Source organism: Cydia splendana, chromosome 1, assembly GCF_910591565.1.
Source record: "Cydia splendana chromosome 1, ilCydSple1.2, whole genome shotgun sequence".
Taxonomy (NCBI): Eukaryota; Metazoa; Arthropoda; class Insecta; order Lepidoptera; family Tortricidae; genus Cydia; species Cydia splendana.
Window position 1 is genome coordinate 2,461,567 of NC_085960.1, and position 25,783 is coordinate 2,487,349.

The window sequence follows — 25,783 nt, forward strand, 5'->3', positions numbered from 1 at the left end:
TTAGAGGTGTGACAAGTTGCACCATCTTGCTGAAACCAAGTCCGCTTGTTGAAGCCCTTAAAGTTTTGCAGTGCAGGAGCAAAAAAATTTTGCAGCATTTCAACATAACGCACTGTATTTACAGTTATGGGACGTTGTCGACAATCTTCATAAAAATAGGGACCAATTATTCCCGTGGCAGAAATTGCTGCCCACACAGTTACCTTGGGCGAGTGTAATGGCCTTTGATGCTTTAGTTGCGGGTTACTGTCACTCCAGTAGCTGCAGTTTTGCCTGTTGACGTGGCCATTAAGGTGAAAATGTGCCTCATCTGAGAAGAATATGTTGTTATACTCCCGAAACCTACCAAGCATTTCATCAGCAAAGGCGAGCCTTTTCTCAGAATCATCAGGCTTCAATTCCTGTATAATTTGTATTTTATACGGATGCAGGTGTAGATCATGGTGCAAAATTCTGTTTAAAGTCGATTTGGATACGTCTAAGACTGTAGAACGCTTCCGAGTTGAGAGATCAGGATGACCTTGAACTGACGCTCGAACACGCTCTACGGTTTCAGGGTCACGCGACGTTCTTGGCCGGCCGGATCTAGGCATATTTAATGTCGAACCCGTCGTTTCGAACTTCTGAACCCATTTTTTAACAGATGGGGCAAAATTATTATTGCGTACATTGTAATTATTGCAAAATTTTCTCTTGGCCACAGTTGCAGAATCGTGGTTTCGGTAATACTCGCGGACACAAAACGCACGTTGTTCTCCGGTAAAGGACGCCATCGTACTAAATTCCTAATGGCTGCTCTTTCATTTGACATATCCCGCACTCCCCTCCGCCCGCCAAAACTGACACAGCGGCAAATTCAAATGTTAACGGACTTCTGGACCACCCTGTATATGTAGGTATGTTAAATTTCAGATTAGCTTTAGTGATTAGTAGCACCGCCCACAATCTCTCTGCTTTGCCTTAAGGTTGACTGGTAGAGAATGCTTTTGGCATTAAGTCCGCCTTTTGTACGATAAGTTTTCTTTTGTGCAATAAAGTTTAAATAAATAAATAATAAGTCCATATAATTATAAATTTTTATGTATTAAATTTTATACAACGAGGCCATTCTAAGTATCATAACATAACCGACAAAATTGAACAGTTCTATGAAGAGCTGGTCTGAACTTCAAATAGACTTTTCAGCGTGAACCCCTCCTTCAAAGGCTCTATGGCCAGCCCGAGATATGCGCTGTAAACCGGCCGTATTTCATCATCAGGCTTGTTCTGGGCCAGCTGGGACGCGAGGTAGAGGTTGGGGCCCATCTCGCCACGTGGTTCGCCGATTTCCTGCAGCTCTTCGATGTCGTCTCTTGGCGGTTCTGAGGGTTGCTGCAAATAATACATGATCCAGTCCAGAGATTATAGCGGGTGATTTTATGGTTGAATCTTGTGATGGTGAATTTTGGGCGTGATCGTAGAAGATGGTCTATTGGGTGAGTTAGGTTAGTTTCGTAAAACCTGCGGGAGAAAACCTTAAACTGACTATTACATCCCTCTTTTTGGATATACACAGGAAAACATAGCTGCGTTTCAGTAAACGGCTGTGGGCTCCTTTAAGATAGCATTCGGCAAGACGCTGCCGCGACCCGGCTGCCGCGTCCGACCGCCGCCGCCGAACGCGACTGCTGGGCGGCACCGCCAGACGAATGCAAAAGGAATGCATCCATCGAAGAAGGATGTCGATGTGTTAAACACCTTGCCAACTTTTGTTAAGAGTGAAACGACAAGGAAAAGATCAACTCACCTCATTCCAGTTCATCTCAACTCCAAACACAGGTCTCTCGCTGTAAGCTCGGTGTAATTCCTTCAGCTCGTCTCTCAAAGAGTATAGTCTTTCCTTCGGGTCTGCCCGGAAGCCCAGAACGTAACCGCCGCTACTTTGACGCGCCGATATTACAAGAGCCTCGCCAAATTTTGAGTCGCGAGTTGAGATCTGAAATGCAGTTTTATGTGTGAGCAAGCCAAAAACAATAAACTTTCCATGGAATTAGACCCATTTTCAATGCTCTTGTCAGAGCATCCTGCGAGCAACTTGAAGTTAACTAATAAATAAATACCCGATTCAGATTAGAGTCTGTGCGTAAAGAGAAGAGTCGTAGAATGTATTGGGCCCATTGGGCCCCATACATTCCACGACTCTTCTCTTTCCGCACAGACTCTAACCAAATCTGACTTGCTGATATTTTGCTATAAGTACAACCTCAACCTCTTTATCGTCTGATGAAAAATATACTAAATCAGTAGCATTGTTGGTTGACTGTCAGTAAATAAGTCAAATTGTGATATTTTAGTTTTAATGGCATGTTTTTTAACATACAGAATATAACAAACACTGTAAGTTTTCAAATGAAGTATTTTTGGCGTGGTGTGAGAAAATTGCGTAGGTACCAAGTAGGTACCTATACTATTAAGTGTAATGTGAAATGTGTACGGTGTGATACCTAGACTTCAGAAATTAATGCTGTTGCAGGTTGCATGTAAGTTCATCTTCGTATGCTATATTATATCTGACGGAAAATATATGAATTATTAAAATTGTACAACGGGACTTAATCGCGTACAATTTGATAATGTGTAAAAATCGTGAAAGTTTAAATAAATATATGAATGCCTGGACCGAAGTGTACAGTCACCTGCAATAGTATGTTACTCTTCGAAGGCCGCAAAAATATGTGACACGCTCTTATGGATCTACAACTAAGATCGTGTCAGATATTTTTGCGGCCTTTGTTGTGTAACATATTATTGCAGGTGACTGTACATATGACGAAATTGCCAATGTGTGATAACCACCTAATACTCACGTTATCAATGGTTAAGTAGGGTAAGGATACGTTGAAGGAGTCGTTAATGTCCGCGTACCACACCACCCTTACGTTGGTGACCACCATAGTGCCGAGGTTGCCGGACTCGCTGGACAGGTTCCAGATGCTGTGCTCGTTCAGACAAATCTGGAAAATAATATTTTTGACAAACATTTAATTTTTGATACGAAAAAAGACAACCAAAAAGGTAAAAAGGAACCATTATCGTACGATTGTTCGTTTGTCTGTAAATATCTCGAGAACTACTTATTAGTATTAGGCGAACCGGGGAAGGGTTGATCCCTAGGGGACACTTGGTGACCGTGATTTCAAATTAAACCAAATGTGATGATGAGCGACTCTTTTTTCGCTAGCAAAACTCATTTATTCATATCTATTGGCCTGTCCAAACGTCACCGATAATAGACTGCGGCATTTGATAAGACTAGGAAAAGAGGCTGAGACGGGATGTGTAAGACTAGATCCAACGTCCAACAACATACTAAAGGCCGCAATTAGGGAACGTCCTAGGGCTCCCGATATCCGTGCTACACGCCAACCCGTGCGTCCGTGTTCTTAGCCCCGGCGGTGCTAAGCGTCCGAACTACATGAACCCGTCAAAGTCCGTGCCCGTGTTGTGCGTTCGGCTCCGGACCTAGTGTTTTCTGTTTTTAGGGTTCCGTACCTCAAAAGGAAAAAACGGAACCCTTATAGGATCACTCGTGCGTCTGTCTGTCTGTCTGTCTGTCTGTCTGTCTGTCCGTCTGTCACAGCCGATTTTCTCCGGAACTACTGGACCAATCAAGTTGAAATTTGGTACACATATGTAAGTTTGTGACCCGAATACGGACATGTAACGTAAACAAATGAATTTTAAACATGGGGGCCACTTTTGGGGGGTAAATGAAAAAATGAAAAAAAAATTTTTTCAAACTATATCATGTTACATATCAAATAAAAGAGCTTATTGTAAAGATTTCAAATAATTTTTTTTTATAATTTTCGAATCAACAGTTTAGAAGTTATTCAAGAAAATAGGCAAAAAATGACCATTCCCCCCCCCCTTATCTCCGAAACTACTAAGGCTTAAAATTTGAAAAAAATACATAAAATAGGTCTATACCTATAGATGACAGGAAAACCTATTAGAAATGTACAGTCAAGCGTGAGTCGGACTTAATTACAGTTTTTAATCCGACCCCTACGGATTTTTTAAAGAGGTCCCATCCCTTCTCTGTATGAAATCCTGGATTCGCGCCTGGTTGGGACTAAAAGTAAAATTGCGTTTGTATATCGAAAAATTTTCGCGCTCGCTTCGCTCGCGTTTTCAATAACTTTAGAAGGTATGATAAAAGTGACATTCGGGTGGCGACTGCAGCAACATTACTCTGTTGCAACGTTACTGCTGCAGTACTGTCAACTTCCGTGATAAAATGATGTGACTGATTTCCATACTAAAAGTAAAAATTTACAACTGTCTATCATATTGCGTTTTTATATCGAAAAATTTCCGCACTCGCTTCGCTCGCGTTTCTATTACTTTCTAAGCTATGATAAAGGTGACATTCGGGTGGCGACTGCAACAGCATTAGGTACTCTGTTGCAACATTACTGCTGCGGCACTGTCAATTTTCGTGATAAAATGATGTGACTGATTTCCATTCTCAGCTGTAACGCGGCAATGAACTTCTCTCAATTTACCAAAAAATCAATGTAATCTTGATGACCCGAGGGAGAGGGGGCACCTAGAAATCCTTAGGGCATCAACATATCTTAATCCGGCACTGATTGTTAAAAATTGTGTAATATACGGAATCCTTGGAACGCGAGTTCGACTCGCACTTGGCCGGTTTTTTTTAAAACGAATTTCTGAAAAAACTTTACATCATATGACTTTTTTTGCTCAGCACGTCCATTGTGATCAAACGCATCAGTTTATTTGAAAAAAACATATTTTTTATCGTGTTTTTACCCATTTTTTTGCGTTTTAGAGGGCGGGCAAAGATATCCGGGGTTTTTGCCAACATTGCCCACGTCAATTTGGTATTCAAATACAGCTCGTATGATGATGATGTCTAAGGATCACTTAAAGGTTTTGGGCAATCCTACCATTCCCTGTTAATAACTTAGCACATAAGTGTAAAAACTTTTAAATAAATTTGCTGGGCAAAGTTGCCTACCCGTTTTTGCCCATTTCCAAATAAGGCTCGCCTAAGCATTTTACAAAGGCTAGGGTTGTCACTTTTGAGAAAATCTGTTACAATAGTTTAATAATATGATTTTTGTTGTGTTTTTCATTCGTTAACGGGATAAAACATCTAAATAAAGGATAATAAGACAAATAAATACAGTATATATTTATAAACTTATTTAAGTGTACAAACATAACCTTCTTTTACTTGCGAAGTTGGGTAAATTAGATGAAAGTGACAACCCTAATCCGTTTTTGGTGGTGGGCAATGTTGGTATGGATGCCAAATTACCGGATTACTTTGCCCACCGCTAAAACTTTTGTGTATTTAGGCCTTTTTAGTTTAAATCTCAATAGACATAATCTATGCTTCATGTGTTATAACTCAAACCCGGAAATATTTGTCAAAGGGTTCTCAATTTTTTCTACTTGCATTCATTATTTATAATTTTTTTGCCCGCCGAAATATACCCTATATTAGGCAACTCGCTCAAACTCAAAATTCCCAAGTCAAGTTATGCACAAGTTTGGTATATAGTTTTGTCAGAAATATAACCTATTTTCTACTAAAAATAGCAGGGTGGCCATAACTATTATAATTTTTTCTACATTAACGAATTTGTTTAAAATTGTCGTTTTGGGCAAAGTTTCCCTGGAGGCAAAGTTGGCGATAATGACGTAACATATTATTGCAGGTGACTGTACATAAATGTTTCGGTGATTTTGAGATTATTTTCCAGGTTAGTTTACTAACAATCAAGTTATGCAGATACCGATTTCGTGAATGTATAAGTAGTTTAGTACCGCTATTGTTTACCCATATAACCATTCCAGTCGCAGAATCACAAAGTGGTAACTAAATGTCAGATGTGTCGTAACAGAGTCCACACAATGTGTCTAGAATTGTTTCGAAACAAAGTGTCGTCGCCGTGTCTACACTTTTCCGTAACAAGGTGTCGACACATTTGTGTGCACTTTGCGTGCGGTTTGCGACTAAATCTGACAGCAAATTTGTGACAGCAAATGTCAATATAAAATACCTCTTGAAAACCAAGGTTTGTCAAACTACTATTAGTGTCTCGTGTGCTCGTAATTCTAGTAAGTCATCATGGGCAATGCAAATGATAAAACCGGCCAAGTGCGAGTCGGACTCGCGTTCCAAGGATTCCGTATATTACACAATTTTTAACAATCAGTGCCGGATTAAGATATGTTGATGCCCTAAGGATTTCTAGGTGCCCCCTCTCCCTCGGGTCATCAAGATTACATTGATTTTTTGGTAAATTGAGAGAAGTTCATTGCCGCGTTACAGCTGAGAATGGAAATCAGTCACATCATTTTATCACGAAAATTGACAGTGCCGCAGCAGTAATGTTGCAACAGAGTACCTAATGCTGTTGCAGTCGCCACCCGAATGTCACCTTTATCATAGCTTAGAAAGTAATAGAAACGCGAGCGAAGCGAGTGCGGAAATTTTTCGATATAAAAACGCAATATGATAGACAGTTGTAAATTTTTACTTTTAGTATGGAAATCAGTCACATCATTTTATCACGGAAGTTGACAGTACTGCAGCAGTAACGTTGCAACAGAGTAATGTTGCTGCAGTCGCCACCCGAATGTCACTTTTATCATACCTTCTAAAGTTATTGAAAACGCGAGCGAAGCGAGCGCGAAAATTTTTCGATATACAAACGCAATTTTACTTTTAGTCCCAACCAGGCGCGAATCCAGGATTTCATACAGAGAAGGGATGGGACCTCTTTAAAAAATCCGTAGGGGTCGGATTAAAAACTGTAATTAAGTCCGACTCACGCTTGACTGTACATTTCTAATAGGTTTTCCTGTCATCTATAGGTATAGACCTATTTTATGTATTTTTTTCAAATTTTAAGCCTTAGTAGTTTCGGAGATAAGGGGGGGGGAATGGTCATTTTTTGCCTATTTTCTTGAATAACTTCTAAACTGTTGATTCGAAAATTATAAAAAAAAATTATTTGAAATCTTTACAATAAGCTCTTTTATTTGATATGTAACATGATATAGTTTGAAAAAATTTTTTTTTCATTTTTTCATTTACCCCCCAAAAGTGGCCCCCATGTTTAAAATTCATTTGTTTACGTTACATGTCCGTATTCGGGTCACAAACTTACATATGTGTACCAAATTTCAACTTGATTGGTCCAGTAGTTCCGGAGAAAATCGGCTGTGACAGACGGACAGACAGACAGACAGACAGACGCACGAGTGATCCTATAAGGGTTCCGTTTTTTCCTTTTGAGGTACGGAACCCTAAAAATCGACCGAAACCATATAAACACCCAACACCCGTCAACCTTTTACAGAAAAGTTTTTAAAGAAATTCAATAAGCTACTTAGGTCAGGCAACGAATGCTCTAAAAGTTGTAGAGGGAAATGCTCGGAACACAATTTTTGACTCCGTAACTCGGTTTGACAAGTTAGGAGGTGAACATATCAAAAGTCCCCGGCCGTAGCCCTTGAGCGGGGGGGAGAGAGGGGGCTTTGAAGGTCCCATTTTCCCGTTTTTCGATTATATCTCGGAAACTATGCATCTCAGCGACATGGCCACTTATACAAAATGAAAGTTAATTTAATTTGTTACAAGTTTATTCAGTCAATTTTTTCGATATGTTGAATAGTTTTTGAGATATCCGCTCTTGAAAGTTTATTTAGGGCTCTCAATTTTATCTTGATATACGAGGGGTGATCCAAAAGTAATGATAATCAGTATGAAAGACACATAAAATGTTAAATAAAATAATTTATTTTTCTACGTAATCTCCTTCCAAGTCTACACACTTAGACCATCGTTTCTCCAGACCACGAATTCCATTAAAAAAAAAATCTTTTTCTTGACCCTCCAAAAATGCCTCCACAGCGGCCATTACCTCGCCATCATTCAAAAATTTGTTGCCTCTAAGATCTTCCTTCAGCCGTGGAAAGAGATAAAAGTCGCTGGGGGCTAGGTCTGGCGAATATGGGGGGTGTTCCAGCAATTCGAACCCTGAATCACGGATGGCAGCCATCGCAACGCCGGCCTTGTGGGGTGGTGCGTTGTCCTGGTGGAACAGGATGCCAGCTCGAAGTTTACCCCGCCGCTTTTCTTTGATTGCCTCTCTCAATCTGCGTATTTGGTCAGCGTAGTAGGAGCCCGTAATAGTGGTTCCCTTTTCCAGGTATTCGATCATTATGACTCCCTCAGCATCCCAAAACACTGAAGCCATGACCTTACCAGCGGAGCTTGCTACCTTGAATTTCTTCGGTGTAGGGGAAGACGCTCGCTTCCAGGTCATGGATTGCTGTTTGGTCTCAGGATCGAAATGGTGGATCCAAGACTCGTCCATGGTTACAAACCGACGCAAAAATGTTTCGGGATCAGTTTGATATTTGTCAAGATTAGACTTCGAAATCTCACATCGTATCTTCTTTTGTTCAGCCGTTAAGAGCGCTATTACATTTCGGCGTTGAGCGAGTTTAGGTATTTTACGCGCTGCGGCAGGCCGTGCGAGCTCAGTACGCCGATCCCTTCTACCACACTCGCACTACAATGATGGATTAAACATTCTTGATCCTTCGCGAAGCATATTGAAATCAACCATAACAAAACTAACTGTACTTAACTTTTAAAGTTCTAAAACTGTTATTTGGTAAGTACGAAAATACTAAATGCAGTGCAAATGTACATAGGGGCTGTTCATAAATTACGTCATCTATTTTTGACGATTTTTGACCCCCCCCACCCCTCAAATCATCCAAAAATCAAGCTTCGGATGAATCTGTTTCCTCCTACGTCATGTTACCATCATCCGATGTCCAGACCCCCCCCCCCCCCCACTCCTCCCATTTGAAACGACGTAATTTATGAATAGCCCCATACTCGTACTTATGAAGGTATATTACTCGAAAGAAATTATAGGTACCTACTCGCTTATTTACATGTTTCGTCATTGCATTTGGTACCTATAGGTTGTAAAGTTTGTATCAACGAGGGTTTAAAAACGAACTGGTACTGAGGATCTGATGATGATTAAGGTGGTCACGGATACCAATCAACCATGTAGTAACATGATTAGGCTCGTTTGATTCGTCTCAACAAGATCTTTGACACTGAAGATACACAGGGTCTGATGATGGAGCTGGAAGGTGGCCACGGGTACCAGTCTATCATGTAACTAAACAACTTCGTGTTTGGGCTCGTTTGATTCGTCTCAACAAGATCTTTGACACAAGACAGTACTCAGGGTCTGATGATGGAGCTGGAAGGTACCATTACCAATCAACCATGCAACTAAACAACATCGTGTTTAGGATCGTTTGATTCGTCTCAACAAGATCTTTGACACTAGGTGATACTCAGAGTCTGATGATGGAGCTGGAAGGTGGTCACCGGTACCAATCAACCATGCAACTAAACCACTTCGTGTTTAGGCTCGTTTTATTCGTTTCAACAAGATCTTTGACACAAGATAGTACTCAGGGTCTGATGTTGGAGCCGGAAGGTGGTCACCGGTACCAATCAACCATGCAACTAAACCATTTCGTGTTTAGGCACGTTTTATTCATCTCAACAAGATCTTTGACACAAGGTAGTACTCAGGGTCTGATGATGGAGCGCGAAGGTGGCGACGGGTACCTGTCAATCATCATCAGCTGCATCATCAGACCCTGAGTAGTATCTTGTCTCAAACATCTTATTGCGAGGAATCAAACGAGCCCAAACACGAAGTGGTTCAGTTACATGGTAGACTGGTACCCGTGGCCACAGTCCAGCTCCATCATCAGACCCTGAGTACTAACTTGTGTCAAAGATCTTGTTGCGACGAATCGAACGAAGCCAAACACGAAGTGGTTTAGTTGCATGGTTGATTGGTACCGGTCACCACCTTCCGGATCCATCATCAGACCCTCAGTACTACCTTGTGTCAAAGATCTTGTTGCGACAAATCAAACGAGCCCAAACACGAAGTGGTTCAGTTACATGGTAGACTGTTACCCGTGGCCACCTTCCAGCTCCATCATCAGATCCTGAGTACTATCTTGTGTCTAAGGTCTTGTTGAGACGAATCAAACGAGCCTAAACACGAAGTGGTGTAGTTGCATGGTTGATTGGTACCGGTGACCACCTTCCGGCTCCAACATCAGACCCTGAGTACTATCTTGTGTCAAAGATCTTATAGAAACGAATAAAACGAGCCTAAACACGAAGTGGTTTAGTGGCATGGTTGATTGGTACCGGTGACCACCTGCCGGCTCCATCATCAGACCCTGAGTACTATCTTGTGTCAAAGATCTTGTTGAGACGAATCAAACGAGCCTAAACACGAAGTGGTTTAGTTGCATGGTTGATTGGTACCGGTGACCACCTTCCGGCTCCATCATCAGACCCTGAGTATTATCTTGTGCCAAAGATCTTGTTGAGACGAATCAAACGAGCCCAAACACGAAGTGGTTTAGTTGCATGGTTGATTGGTACCGGTGACCACCTTCCGGCTCCATCATCAGACCCTGAGTACTATCTTAAGTCAAAGATCTTGTTGAGACGAATAAAACGAGCCTAAACACGAAGTGGTTTAGTTGCATTGTTGATTGGTACTGGTGACCACCTTCCGGCTCCATCATCAGACCCTGAGTACTATCTTAAGTCAAAGATCTTGTTGAGCCGAATCAAACGAGCCCAAACACGAAGTGGTTTAGTTGCATGGTTGATTGGTACCGGTGACCACCTTCCGGCTCCATCATCAGACCCTGAGTACTATCTTGTGTCAAAGATCTTGTTGAGATGAATAAAACGAGCCTAAACACGAAGTGGTTTAGTTGCATGGTTGATTGGTACCGGTGACCACCTTCCGGCTCCATCATCAGACCCTGAGTACTATCTTGAGTCAAATAAATACATATAGAATGTCAGGTCGTTTCAAATATTTTTAATCCTGTCCGGTAGTTTATTAAACTGTACCATTATAAATTATAATACTATAAAAACAGTGCTAGGATCAAAGTCTCTCGTTGCGGTTTACACGCACACAGTATAGCGTTTTACACGGCGCCCGCCGCACACAATGATAAAAAACCTCGTCGTCGCCGTTGAAAATGTGCGGAGTCGACCGACACACGTCCTGCCTCTACAAGCTCTGCCGCGGCACTGAGCTGGCGCAGCGCGCGTCATCGGTAATATAGAGTAGTTTTCAAAAAATTGCCAAAAAATTATAGTAGAATTTCATAAACACTAATGTATACCAACAGTATAAGCAAACGTTGCAGATTACTTGAGTATGAAAATGACTTCGATATTAAGTAGATTTTCGTAGGAATTGACACTTGTTTCGGAGAGAAAATCGAGTTCGTTTTACTTTGATTTTCTCTTTCTCAAAGGTATGTAGGAAAAATATAGTTTGATATGCCTAAAGTACAGGGTATTAGTAATACAAAATAGCCAGGTTTAGCAGAGTAAAATTCTCAACATTTCCAAATAAGAGCTCGCCATTCAGTGCTTCACGGGGTTTTTCGGAAACGACCATCAGAAAAAAAATCATTACTAATTTAATAAGTCCTTTTTCTAATATTTACAACGATATTTATAAAGATAAGAAGACGCTTTTACTGGAACAAGTACTCATTGTTTCTAATAATGAGCGCAAAGTCCTGAATTTCGTCGACTAGTATCATCAATTTTGCATTATTTCGACTTTTCTTGTAAGAGCGCTCTTATAGGATCACTCGTGCGTCTGTATGTATGTCCGTCTGAATACACAAAATAGTTCTTTACCTATAGACGACAGGAAAACCTATTAGAAATGTGCAGTCAAGCGCGAGTCGGACTTAATGTACGGAACCCTTAATACGCGAGTCCGACTCGCACTTGGCCGGTTTTTTTTTGCTTGTTATTGGTAATGTGTTTTTGTTCGTTATAAACATTTCATTCTTCGCTCTTATAAAGAACGCGTCCGATCGTCACTATAGGTACGTAGAGAACGGTCCGGTCCGGACCCTTATGTAATTAATATCCGTGGATCCGGTCACACGGGTAACACGGGTACACGGACCTTAATCACACGGAACCTAATTACCCGTTCCGAACGGGCCACAAATCCGGTTCCGTATAACACGAGAACAGGGCCCCGGAGACGGGTACACAAAACCCGGACGCGAGGTGGGAGGGGAGGGGATGGGGTACAACATTGTGAAAAATGGGTCAGTTAGTATGGACATGTTAAAAATTGGCTCGATTGGTAGTCCTACCTTAGAAAATTTGTATTTCGCGCTTTTTTCTACTGTCAAAGTGAGTTTGCGTATAGCAAGACATACCCCCCAAGAGTGTATATAATCTGATGATGATGAAACGTACTTACCCTCTCTAACGGCAGTATGCTGAGCTGTTTATTGTGAATGATGGCACTGCGCAGTTTCAGGTCACGGTAAGGTCTTGAAGCTACATACGCCCTGCAAAAAAACGCTTTAAATATCAAGAACCGTTAACCCTTGGACCGCAACGGCCAAAAATATCGTGACATAACTCAATCAATTCACATACATATAAATGCCTTTTGAATCTCTTGTTAGTTTATAAGGAAATTCAGCGCTATTACAATATCTTAAGCAGAGTAAGTATAAGGTAAAAAATGATCCATGTTACAACGTAACTTTGAAAGTAATGGAATATTAACATAGTTAATGGAGTAAAGTAAACCAACCTTTTTAAGCATTTGCTTAAAATTCAGGCTAATAGACGATATCACTAATAAATATATCAACTAAAAAGTGCCCCAGTCAGTTTTAGCTTACAAATAACCTAGATCTAGATTCTAAGAGGAAACATCGTTACAATTGAAATTACCTCAAATAGTCCAATGATTATGTCTAATAAGCCATATATCTATGTAAACTGACATACTATGCATCTGACTGTCAGATGCAGAGATAAGATAACTGACCCCCTACAAACAAGTTTCTATGCAGGGGGTCAGGTATCTGCAGCTTACTGTACATAGTCTATTGATTGATACGCATACGGTTTAAAAATACTGATTTGTGGATAATATTGCAGGTAAAAGTAATAAAAAAGACTCACTACCGCCACTTGCACCATCGTACTAACCCGGGGTAACCTGTTAAACCTGGAGTTACCATGGTTACCAGTACAATTTGACATTGGGTTAACGGTTTAACCGGCTAACTCTGGATTAATGGGATGGTGCAAGTGGAGCTAAGTAAGGCTTTCTGGCTTGACGCAAACATACTTTTCTCTCTTCACTATTACAGACAAGCGCCTGTTGTGTTGCTTCCTACGTAAATGCTATGAAGTTTTGTGTAGGCGTCGTAATTTCTCTTTGGATGTGTTGTTTTATTTTATGTAAGCTAACTTTAACTTCTTAAGGTAGTTTAATAGGGTTTGCTATGTGGGTTAGAGCTAAATAAAGTTAAAATAAAAGGAGTTGTCGAGACGCTGAGTCAAGTGTAAATTTGCAAACAAAACACGAATAATACCTAATAAGTAGGTACCTACACACACGGCAAAGTACCTACATAAGTCAGCCAAGTTAGCAAAACAAAATATCTTTAACACAATACGATTAACCGTATAGTAAAATGAAAAGTTAACCGCCTACTATTCGTGTTTGTAACTGTACAGGGGGTAAATTCTTTGGTACCTAAAAAAGGTCCCTGTGAGTAGGCCACAAAAGCCGAGACATGTACTTATAGCTCTGCTTTTGACAGATTGTTTGTTTGACTTCACTACTCAAAGAATATCTGAAGAACGTCGTTTTCACTCGTCCTTAGCGATAATGCCGATTCCAATTTCAACGTCTTTTGTGTCTTTTTTGGGAATATTTTCCTTGTGGATTTTATCACGACCCTTTTGAAGATCTATACGAACTTTTTACATTAATAACTAGGAAACACAAACATGCCTATCTCTATTGTTTCCCAAATAGTTTTAAGTCATAATGTATTGTTTGTCCGAATTTTCGTTAGTCATAATTGGTTTTTCTCAGGAACGCGTAACTTTTCAGGATTGCCATAAAACAAACCTAACCTAACCTAACCTATCTATAGAATAACCTTACGAAAATTCTGAATAGGTAACGGTTTCAGTTTTATGAGTAACGATAATATGACAAACAATAAATTATGACTTAAAACTTTATGGGAAACAAACTTTGACCCAGATAGCCCACGCAGTGCAAGTGTTATTTTAAACGTCAAACTTCTATGAAATTATGACGTATAAATAACACTTGGATTGCGTGGGCTATCAAATCCGCTGCAGACTTTTCTTGGTCCGACTCTAGCCAAGCTCCTCTTAAAACCATAGACGCATAGCGTTTCATCGAGGTACGCTTTTGTGGCAGGCAAAGGCTGAGCTGACAGTCATCCATAACAGAGCTAAAATCAAATTAAAAGTTAAAAAGGTCTAATAGGAGAAGGAAGGCCTTACTTGTGTACACCTGCGACGGACGTGTAGTGCCTCACGCAGTTCGGAGCCAAGTTGGTGAAGATGAACTCGTAACGGCTGGATCTGTATAAAGAGTTTTTAAAAGTTTAAATTCGCTGAACGCGACTCAGTCTTAGCACACTGCGCTTTTAAAAACTTCAGAGTCTTTTGAGTCGTGAGTCGACATTGTATTCGAGTATTTTTGCGGCGCACGTCAATTTTGCCAAAAGAGTTTTAGCAGCTAAGTTTACACTGACTTGGCAAGCGACAAAATATTGAAGCATTAAATCAAAGCACCATCGTAAGCGCCCACCTAGTAGGTACCATTAGACCTGTTAGTGCACTTTTTCACTGCCAACTCGGTGTAAAGTAGCCTTAGATCTACTCTAGAGTCTGTCCTTGAATCCTAAAGACACTCTTACACTACCTGTATGCAGCGAGTAGATAAAGGGCTTGTGTGGTGCCGCGGAGACCGGAGTTTACCACTTTGGTGCTGGTGGAGATTATGCAGTTTAGACCCACAGCTGAAACCAATGCACACATGAACAATATAGAGGCCGACTTGGTAGCGGGCCGCTACCAAGCTACTAGCGACTAAACCTTAAGTATTCATAAACGCGCTACAAACCTCAATTAGCTAATAATCGATTGTCTTTATCTGTCATATTGACTTATGTATGTTTGAAAGGGATAAAACATAATTTAACTAAATCAGGCCCGTAAAGTTTTTATGAAAATGAATAAGGGGGTAAGTGTGGGAGCCTCGTTTTTACCTATTAGAGTGAGCCGCGGAACAATGATAAATCTTTTAACTGATAGTAATACGTACACAAATTGATCCTAGGGGATGATAAAGAATGCCAAATGAGTCGTAGATTGGTGAGCATCATACAGCCCTTGTTGTCTGTGGTGCCTTTTGGTATCATAACTCAATTCTGTCATAATTTTTATATTATCAGTTAATACTTACACAAATTGATCCTAGGGGATGATAAAGAATGCCAAATGAGTCGTAGATTGGTGACCACCATACGGCCCTTGGTGCCTGTATTGCCTTTAGTGTCCTCTACTGGCTCGATTCTGTCGAAGATCTTCTCGCCCGAACGCAGTTTTAGGTAGCTGCAACGCAAAGTTTAGCAAGATTTAAAACCTCTTGTTTATAAATTAAAAGTCTAGGGATTTTTTTATCTCATAATAGGACCTTCCCATTTCAATTTCTACGTAAATTATATTCCAAAGCGCAGACAATTATTAAGACAATTTTTTTGTGTCACACCTTTGTTATAAGTATAATAAAGAGTACTAACGTACAGTATGGACACTCCCTGCCTCCCGTTGAAAGTGCCGCCCACCCGCTCTCGGTTACCTCACAGTTACCGGCTGGCAAGGACGTGACGACGCGGTGCGCAGAGCGGAGGCCACGTAAAATATTCAAATATTAAACAAATATTTACAAAACCTATCAGTAACACTGAAAACAACACAATATATCTATATGAACAAAAAATCATGTTTTCAACTTACGTAATATTTTGGTGGCCTGAATTTCCTTACAAAAATTTTGTTACTTCGTTTATACTGATTCAAAATAGGAAATTATTGTATAAATCGAGCTAGAGCCCACCTTACAGCATAATACGATTCTTATTTCTTCCTAATACGCGCAATGAGTTTTGAGTCATTGAGGTCATCGAACTTGACAACAAAATGGCGGGAACCCTAGCACGCCTTATCTCACTCACACAAGCATGGTACGCGTTCACCTACACGAGCTTAGACTGTGTGCGTCGGAACGAGTTTGTTTCATACATTTGATCGTCAGTGTCCGAGGTGTGGTTTTACGAACTACTATAATAATATTGTCCTTTTGTCGGGTGGACAATAAATACTGATACATATAGAACATATAGTCTGTCAAGCTGTTTCCGTCAGTAGGAAAAAGAGGCAATTTAAAAAAAAAATAGGCGCGAAGGGTTATTGATTGCACAGACAAGACATCCTCCAAACTGAGCATAGTAGCTCTACCCCCTCTGCCACGCATACGGTAGTTTTACTCCATTTTCTAGTCGAAAGTGTCTTTGTGTGACGTCCGTGTCTTTGAACGGACCAATCACGGCACGGGACCTTGCTCACCTCGTCCCCCGTACCCCCGTATTTTTGGCAGCATCGGTTTCATGAAATAATTGCAATAAACTCCGTCTAGAGGATTCCTAGTCTATGGGTTATTGTCCCATAGAAAATTTGAATTTCGCGCCTTTTTTTACTGGCAAAGTTGTTTGACATACTATTTTTTTTCCATAGTTAGACTTAGAACTCACTCGAAAAACATATGCTATAAAAAAATATTTAATGAATAATTTATTTAATTGTATAAAAAAATATTAAGATTGTCGCATATCTGTCTAGACAATTTACTATAAATTATTAAACAGACTATTCAAATACCAAACTACAGGAATCTTAGATATTATCAAGAACAATTGATAATTTGTATCAATTTGGCAAACAATACCCATAGGCAAAACTTGGAAACAAGGGTTAGTGTTATATTGCATAGTTTGAAAAGTGAGCTAAAGTTTTGTCTATACAATAACGACGATTCCGAACTTCTGTTCCTGTGGCCAGAATAAAACCTCAGACAACCCTTCTCAAAATAAAACCTCAAAAAGTAATAGGGGGAAGCGGGGTAGATAGGCACAAGGGGCAGTTTTGAACACCCACACTAATTCCTTAACTAAAAACTTATGTTCACCTCCTGCAACACTAAAACGTGGCTTTGTATGTGTGAGTGAGGTACGAGCTTCGGCACAAGGGCACATCTCTCCTGACAACCGTTGCCGCTTGGTGCGTGAAAACGTGTTTCCGCGGTCGCATAGTAAATAAATTCTGATTTTTTTATCGAGTCGTGGTGCGAAATTTTAGACTTTACCGGATGAACATCATAATGAGCGCTTAGTGCGTTTATTCAGTAATAGGGTTAGCTTATTATTTTAAAGTAATACTAAATAGTATATTTTTAATAAATTATTTTTAAATTATTTGACCATTGGGGTACTTTGGTACAATAAAGATTGGGGCAGTTTTGGACATATCAAAGTGCCCCTCTAGTGTATCTAAGTGCCCCTGCCAGTTTTTTTGTTGTAATTTTTTTTTTCAAATCTTTTTACTGAATAGTGCGAACGTACAAAGAAAAAAAAATTGACAAAGAAAAGTTAAAATAACCAAAGTAGCTGTTTGTCAAAAACTGACACTGATTTCATTAAAAGTTGTTTTTTGTAGTATTAGTGCACCTGCTGCTTAATAACTGTAGTATGTTCTAATAACACTGCACTTAATAGAGGTTTTATAATGTTTTAAAAGTTTACTACTGGTCAGCTAACTGAGTTGATCTGTAAAGTGTGCTCTGGGGGGCAGTTCGAAACACTTACGAGGCACTTTGATTCACGTGCCAAAGTACCCCAAAATGATGTATCAAAGTGTCCCATGTAATGTATCAAAGTGCCCTGCAGATGGGGCACAATTGAACAAATCCCATTTTTTGTTAAAATCCATATATCTCTTTTACTTGCCATAAATTTAACAAAAAATTATATACTTTGTATACCTTAGTAAATTTGTCATCTACTAAGTATTAAAAAAATGTATTTGGAGTTCATTTTGGGGCCCAAAATCGATTTCAAAAAAAGGTGTACCAAGCTGCCCCGCTTCCCCCTACAAGTTGGCCCAAAAATACGGCATCTAGGTAATGTTGATAGTTTTAACAAACGTTTGCGTTTAAGTATCATAAGTTACAGGAGAAGATTTTGTAGATAATAAGTTTTTCTCAAACATGCAATGAAATGTCGTCACTCCGGGCGTTATATCAGGCTTCGAAGTATCACGTTTAGGGCGCAGCAACTCCAGAGAACTGTAAAGGAATTTCATACAAAATTTAAGGCCTAGGCCGGGAAGTAATTTTTTTTTTAATTTCTATTTCACAGATATGTGTGACACACCATCGTGGCATTCAGCCATTAAAGTGATAACACACTATCGCACCGCTTTAAAAAAAAACTATAGGCAGTTTATGCTTTATGGTTTATGGTACGATTTCTTTTTTTTTATCTTTATAGGGCTGTATCTCCTAAACCGTGCGTCGCAGCGCAAAAATAGTAAAATGTTCGTTCCTCTGTAAGAAACCCTTAATTAATATTAAAAACAAAACACACAAAAAAGAAAAAAAAAATAACAAAAAAAAACTTTATAATGCTGTATCTCCTAAACCGTGCGTCGTAGCGCAAAAATAATCAAATTTTCGTTCCCCTTTAGGAATCCCCTTAATAACATTTAAAAAAACACAAGAAAAGAAAAAAAAGGAAAAAGGCAAAAAACAATATTTATAGGGCTGTATCTCCTAAACCATGCGTCGTAGCGCAAAAATAATAAAATGTTCGTTCCTCTGCAAGAAACCTTTATTAATATTTTAAAAAAAAGCACAAAAAAGAAAAAAAATATAACAAAAAATACTTTATAAGCTGTCTGTATCTCCTAAACCGTACGTCGTAGCGCAAAAATAATCAAATGTTCGTTTCTCTGTAAGAAACCCTTAATTAATATTAAAAAAAAAACACAAAAAAGAAAAAATAAATAAAAAAAAACTTTATAATGCTGTATCACCTAAACCGTACGTCGTAGCGCAAAAATAATCAAATTTTCGTTCCCCTTTCGGAAACCTCTAATTATTTAAAAAAAACACAAGAAAAGAAAAAAAAAACAAATAAAAAAATTATAGGGCTGTATCTCCTAAACCATGCGTCGTAGCGCAAAAATAATAAAATGTTCGTTCCTCTGTAAGAAACCCCTAATTATTATTAAAAAAAGACTAAAAATACTTTATAATGCTCTTAAACCGTGCGTCGTAGCGCAAAAATAATAAAATTTTCGTTCCCCTTATGAACCCCACGCACTGAATAACCTATCACATTAGGACATGAAACAATCATCATCATCAATTTTTATTATTATTTCATTGCATGTTTAAGAAAAGCACTATACATACCTCGGCGTGAAAAGGGGTTGTCGGCCTTATAACTATCCGGCCTCACTACGTTCGGCCGTCTATATGCATTCGGCTGGCAACCCCTTACTTCCCAGCCTCTGTAGTAATGTACTATTGTTTTAATTCAATTATTGTAATAGCCCGATTCGAAGTTTAAGATACGTCGACCAAAAACGTCACTTTTGACACTGACATATCTAGTCCATAATATCGTATCTAGACTTAGAGGATGTAACTCATATGTGACGTCCCACGGTCAAAGGTACCTTATGGCGGGTATGGAGTTATGCATACCCCAGTAATCTACAATAAATAACCTATCGATAACACAAAAGATCAACCTTCTAGGTTGCGTAGTTACAGAGATATGATTTTTTGAAAATAATGTTGTGAAATGAGCAACTTTACGATAGAGAAGTTTTAAGTTTAGCCGCCTAAAAAACTATGTTCCTGAAGTAAGTTACATAGTTGACTACAAATAATAATGCCTTATATATCTGAGATTAAAAAAATATTGCGACTTGTTCTGTAATGCAAATAGAAACTTTTGATATCGACTGATTTATGTGTATACTAACCAATCTCTTGAAAATAAAGTTTTATTTCATTTTCACGATTGATTGCAATGAGCTCTCAAGATTTAAATTTTATCTATTAGAAAACGACACTGACAGACAGTTTAAGCAAAAAACAATACCGATTTAGAGGTGAAAATGTATTTTCTGACTTTTTCATATAAAATCACAAAATTGAATATTTTTACTTTTAATGTGACACACAATCAATTTTTCTGAGCACATATGAAAGAAATTCTGTCATTCAAATGAAATAAATCCTAAAACCCCAACTAAATACTATATTTAACCCCATATGCCACTTTAAACTTACATAATAATAACAGTATTTGCTCCATACATTTACGAAAAGGTACCTTATGGAAATAAATCTAATAATACTTCACTACAAAATATCAATCATATTATAGTTTATCTTTTATGAATAGAAAATATTAATTTACATTAAACTGCCCCCAATTTAATTAGTTCTTCGTCATAATAATCTTAAAAAAGACCCATAATTTGTATGTAATGAAAAGGTACCTTGTGGTCAAGTTACATGATGAGGCATGATGATGATGGAACAGTTAGGATAAACTAATAATATTTTGGGGTTAAGATGGTATAAATCGTCTATTTCTTATCAATAATATATTTCGGTTGCTATTGAAGATAAGCGGCATTGAGGTTCAATGACCTCAGATATTCCATAAGGTAATGCGTCGGGTATTGGCATTTTTCAGCAAACCAATGGCTGATTTACTGCATGCGACCAAACCAAATGAAGATTATTCTAGTTAAGAAAGACTTGACGAGAGTAACTTTGGTATAATAGCAGTCTACTTGGATTTGTGATGTCGGTCTATGTACGGTTATAATATTTGCGAGGCGCCCCAACCAGAACTGAAATTATCAAATTAGTTTTGCAGAATGCTAATACAGTTCTCTACCAAACTTCTTTTCCCGTATTGACTAGTTTTTTTGGGAATTTTCAATCTTTTTTCCATAAGGTACCTTTTCTACTAAACTCTGAGACGACATTACTAGGCTTATAACTAACTTATAACAAAAATAAAAACAGGTAAACAAACGTTACGCATTAAGGTTTCAGATCACACAATAAAAAAAAATTGAGCATTTTTTCACCTCTTTACAAAACATTTAATATCTCCGAAACTAGAAACCCTCATAAGGTACCTTTTCCCGTGGAACGTCACATATTATTATAACCAAACGGAGTAGCCATTAGCAGGCGTTTCCCTCTGTCGAAAATAGGCGGCCAATGGTCATACACATTGTATGGACTGACGTTTATCTTAACTGACATGGCTATTTCTACGTTCTACGTTACGTATACAATTTACATGCCCCTCCCCCGCAAAAATCGGCAGACTATTTTGTACCGAAAATTACAGACATGGCGCCTCCGTGGAAAATACGTGTAACTCAGCTTTTGAAATAGTTTATTTTGGTCACATATATCTAATAATACAGCCTTCAACACGGTACAAACAAACATAAACCATACAAAGAGACTTACGCGAAAGGCAAATCGAATAACACTTCCCTATCCTCCCACAGAGCCCCACTCTTAGTTTTACTCATGGTTAATTAGTGACAAAGCTACTAAATTAATAACACTGTTAAGGTTAAATAACATTCGTTTGTTTCGTTGTCCGTTGCCGTGGCAACGCGCTGTTTGAGTTAGCGTTTTCTGTGATGTGGATGTTGTGTGTTTTGAAACTGAAATAAGCATTATTTTAGTTAGAAGGTATTATTGTTAATCTTACATTTGACTGTAATTGCTACTACTTAACAATACCTAAGTCTTTGGGCTCAGTTTGGTGCGTGGTGCTTGTTATGTTATAGTAGAGAGTTAAGGATTGTGGTAGAGGTGTAATCTAAGAAAAAATCGGGCCGATAAGTTAAAAAGCGGTGCAACTTACCTTGTCTGGGAATGTAATTTTTAATAAGTGTCCGACCGAAGTATCGGTTTTGGCACGAAAATCATGTTTCGGCCGAAACCGAACCTTAGGCCAAAACTAAAAACCCTCCGTGTTCGAATTGTGGTCACTGAACTTTTAATGTAGACGGCTATAACAGTTATAATATGTTGCGTTTCAAAGATATCTTCAGACGCATTTAACACAAGAGACGCAGTTACCTCGGTTGACCTTAATACATATTTACATTACCTACGTACTGACATATTTTTTCATCATAAAAACCTAACGCATGCTATACAAGCTTTTTATTCATGTTGAAGTATTTTTCATTGTTTAGTTGTAGCAGGCTGAAGCATGCTTTGTTGAACGACAAAGGATGACAGAGCCAAACCTTCACATACCTATTCACGGCACGTTTTTATAAGCATTGTATTAAAATAAATTGCTTTTAAGCTTATGTCTTATACCTTTAAACGAGCAATTCTTGTACTTATATTTATTTATTTATTTATACATATATATATATATATATATATATATATATATATATATATATATATAACACTTTAAACTCTCGCGTTTTGTACACATATTTAATTACACAAACGGGTCTGTCTACGGGTCTAGCTGAAACGTCGGAATTAAAGGTAAAAATAATGAAATTATATCGCGGTAGACCCGTTTGTGTAATTAAATATGTATATATATATATATATATATATATATATTTCGGGGATCTCGGAAACGTCTCTAACAATTTCGATGGAATCTGCTATATGGAGGTTTACTGGGGCGAATAGATCTAGCTAGGCCTTATCTCTGGGAAAACGCGCATTTTTGAGTTTTTATATGTTTTCCGAGCAAAGCTCGGTCTCCCAGATATTTTAAGTTTACATTTAGTAAAGAAATCTTTAAAAACTCTAGAGAAATGTAGCCTGTAATATTGTTGTCTTTTTCTTATCGAAATTAAATTCCACAAACAAATTACATTTTAGCCATACTTCGCACTTACATATAAAGTTAAGAATATTTCATATTTCATTTTTCAAACGCGAAGTTCGGACCGTCACGATAAAAAAGTAACTTCTGAAAGGTTTTGTTAAAGTGCTTAATGTGCAAAAAATTGGCATGAAATTTTAAATCAAATAGTAGCAGTAGTAGTACGTAGTCGTAGTGTAGTAGTAGTAATTCGGCTTACAGTTTATTCTAAAATAGCAAGCTAACGTAAAATATTATTAGGTAGCAGTAGGGTATTTGACTACTAGTCAAAGAATATAATACTCACTAGGAGCTACTAGTCAAATCAGTTTCTTTATTCGAACTGTCAACACGATTTTGCTACTATGGAATTTATATTATACTAGACGGGCCCGCAGCTCCGCTCGCGTAAATGAAATAAAGAGTTTGTCTTATGTTTAGTTAAATACCGACATTATTATGTATCCCTGCCAGGGTTTATAACTGTGATAAGGATTTCTTATTTGTCAAGTAGGTAGCCGTTATTTGGATAACTTAATTCGAAAATTTGTTATAACGTACGTAGGTATTTATTTAAAACTTGTTTTAACATAAAATTATTACTTATTGTTGTAAGCCTAGTTGCAAAAACGTTCATTAGATTACTTATTTTCCGCTTTAAGCCACGAATATGGACGACCACCACCCATAAATCGCCTTTTCATATAAACGTAGGTAGTCCCCATTTCCCTTTCTGGATCTTAACATTACTACGGCTAAGGTGACGCAACGATCCAAAGGACTCACCTGGCCTCCGATACCAGATCACGTCATGTTTCTTGCGATCTTGCGATAGCTCTCGCCATCGGGCGTCTCCCATTTTGTTGTCCCAAGTACGCTCGTCTCCCATTCTATAACTTTGTATTTTTGGCTCATCTCGGTAGCCCTTTCCCTGGACGAATGACAATGTTTGCCGAGCCATGAAAATCAATCTGAATAATAATAACTCATAAAGAAATTTAAAACAATAAAATACAAATTATTAACACGATAACCATACGATAATATTAATTTGATTGATATGTCATAAATGGCATAATTATATGGGCTATGGACTAAGGTTGAGGTTGGCAGCACTTTTTATTTTACTTCGTGTAAAAAAACTCAGAAATACCTGTATACCAACATGACAAACATAATTTAGTTTACTTTAACTTACGGATTATTTGGTCTAATCTGTAGCACCGCCAAACGAAAGCAACCGAGAGTTCCCGAGAAATGATCGAAGTCGTCAAATGAAGATTGTTATGAAAATTTCTTTTCCTTATTGTAAATTTAATACGCATCGAAAGCGATAGTTTTTATGTTCTAGTTTTATTCTCATATGTAGATAATAGATTTAAACCGTTTTTTCTTAGCATACGTACCCAGGCCTATTGACTTCCTTGGAATGACGTGACCCTTCATAATTGTACATGTGTGCTCCGTTCCTAGAGCAAGATTGCCAGTAATTACCATAAAAATATTTTACTACAGCAACATTGGCTTTGTCTATACGATTTCTAGGAACAAATCCAATTAATTTTATCAAATATATTTTGATTCGTAATTCAAAGTCATATGTAAAGTATTATTTATTTTAAATATTATCTATTTCAGTTTGTCTTTGTCTATGTTCATAAAATCTATGAAGGGTAGACGTGCCTCTACCCTCCTTGATAAAATTAAAAAAAAATCTTTGTCAATAGGCCTCTTTGATTAGGCCTTGATTTGGGTCTGGCCGGTAAGAACATAGACAAGACAAAAGTCTGTAATGTCAATGCTGTCATTTAAGTCATTTAACGCAAAAATATCAATTTTCATATAAAACAATTTATTCACTTGAAATATTATATTTATTTACCTATTAATTTTATAAATAAAAACTATTCATATGTACGAGCAACATATCTAAATGCGTCTTCGCACAGACTTAGTTAGATTTAAACCGTTGTCTCTCTTCCTTCCTTGCTGTATGTATCCGGCAATGGCGACTTCATCAACAATTCTTATCCGGATTATGGAAAGCCCTAATGTGTGTGTGGAAACCGTAGTAGTAAACCAGAAACAGCGATAATTTCAAGGTAAGAAATATATTAATTTTTAAATAAAAATGAGCGTGCTAATTACCAAATTCAAATATAATAATTTAATCTTACTATCCCCGTAATTCCCGCGGACGCTATATCGCGTCCGAAATTATAATCAAAATTCAACATAGATGTAAAACCCCACATTGTTTAAGCTGGTAAATTTAGACCCTAGGAATTAGCGACGTTAGTAATTAGGAAGATAGATTATATTGTTTAATTTGTGACTATTTTGTTTTAGAAAGTGAATCAGCAGATGGCTTGAGCGTGAGATAATAATATAATCCTGGGCCGTCATATGATTTCTTGGAAAAAGCTCAGAAGGGCACGTATCTGCCGCATATCCAATCCAAACTAGTTTCCCGGTGACCAAGAACGCTGCGCGGAGCTGTGAAGCAAAAAATGTCCGATAACCGGATAGATGTAATAACAACTTGTAACCATTTGCCATATCAGTGTATGTATTCATATGTATTATGAAAATATTTATATCTTAATATTACGTAACTTTTTGTTACCTTTTATATTTCACGAATTTCTGAATATAGTACCTAATCATTATCTTTTAACGTATTTTTTTACTTATTTCTGAAATGCTAATTTAAGAGCCCAACAACGTGCACACTAGCGCCACTGCTAAATAATCGTGATTATTTAAATTTCAC

At 38.1% G+C, this 25,783-nt stretch overlaps 1 protein-coding gene across 2 annotated transcripts; it reads right to left on the reverse strand.

The window, feature by feature from the left end:
• Positions 1-1,120: 1,120 nt before the first annotated feature.
• Positions 1,121-21,777, reverse strand: LOC134789687 (Bardet-Biedl syndrome 5 protein homolog). Of its 2 annotated transcripts, XM_063760293.1 has the most exons (8): positions 21,627-21,777; positions 15,462-15,610; positions 14,919-15,015; positions 14,495-14,575; positions 12,408-12,498; positions 2,847-2,993; positions 1,787-1,975; positions 1,121-1,371 (listed from the first exon to the last, which is right to left on the reverse strand). In XM_063760293.1, exons 1-8 carry the CDS (start codon positions 21,689-21,691, stop codon positions 1,147-1,149), a joined length of 1,044 nt encoding a protein of 347 aa, XP_063616363.1. In that variant the 5' UTR covers positions 21,692-21,777; the 3' UTR covers positions 1,121-1,146. The 2 variants fall into 2 exon arrangements, with proteins under 2 accessions (XP_063616363.1, XP_063616372.1); XM_063760302.1 differs by lacking the exons at positions 15,462-15,610; positions 21,627-21,777 and adding an exon at positions 15,321-15,404.
• Between the last annotated feature and the right edge of the window lie 4,006 nt (positions 21,778-25,783).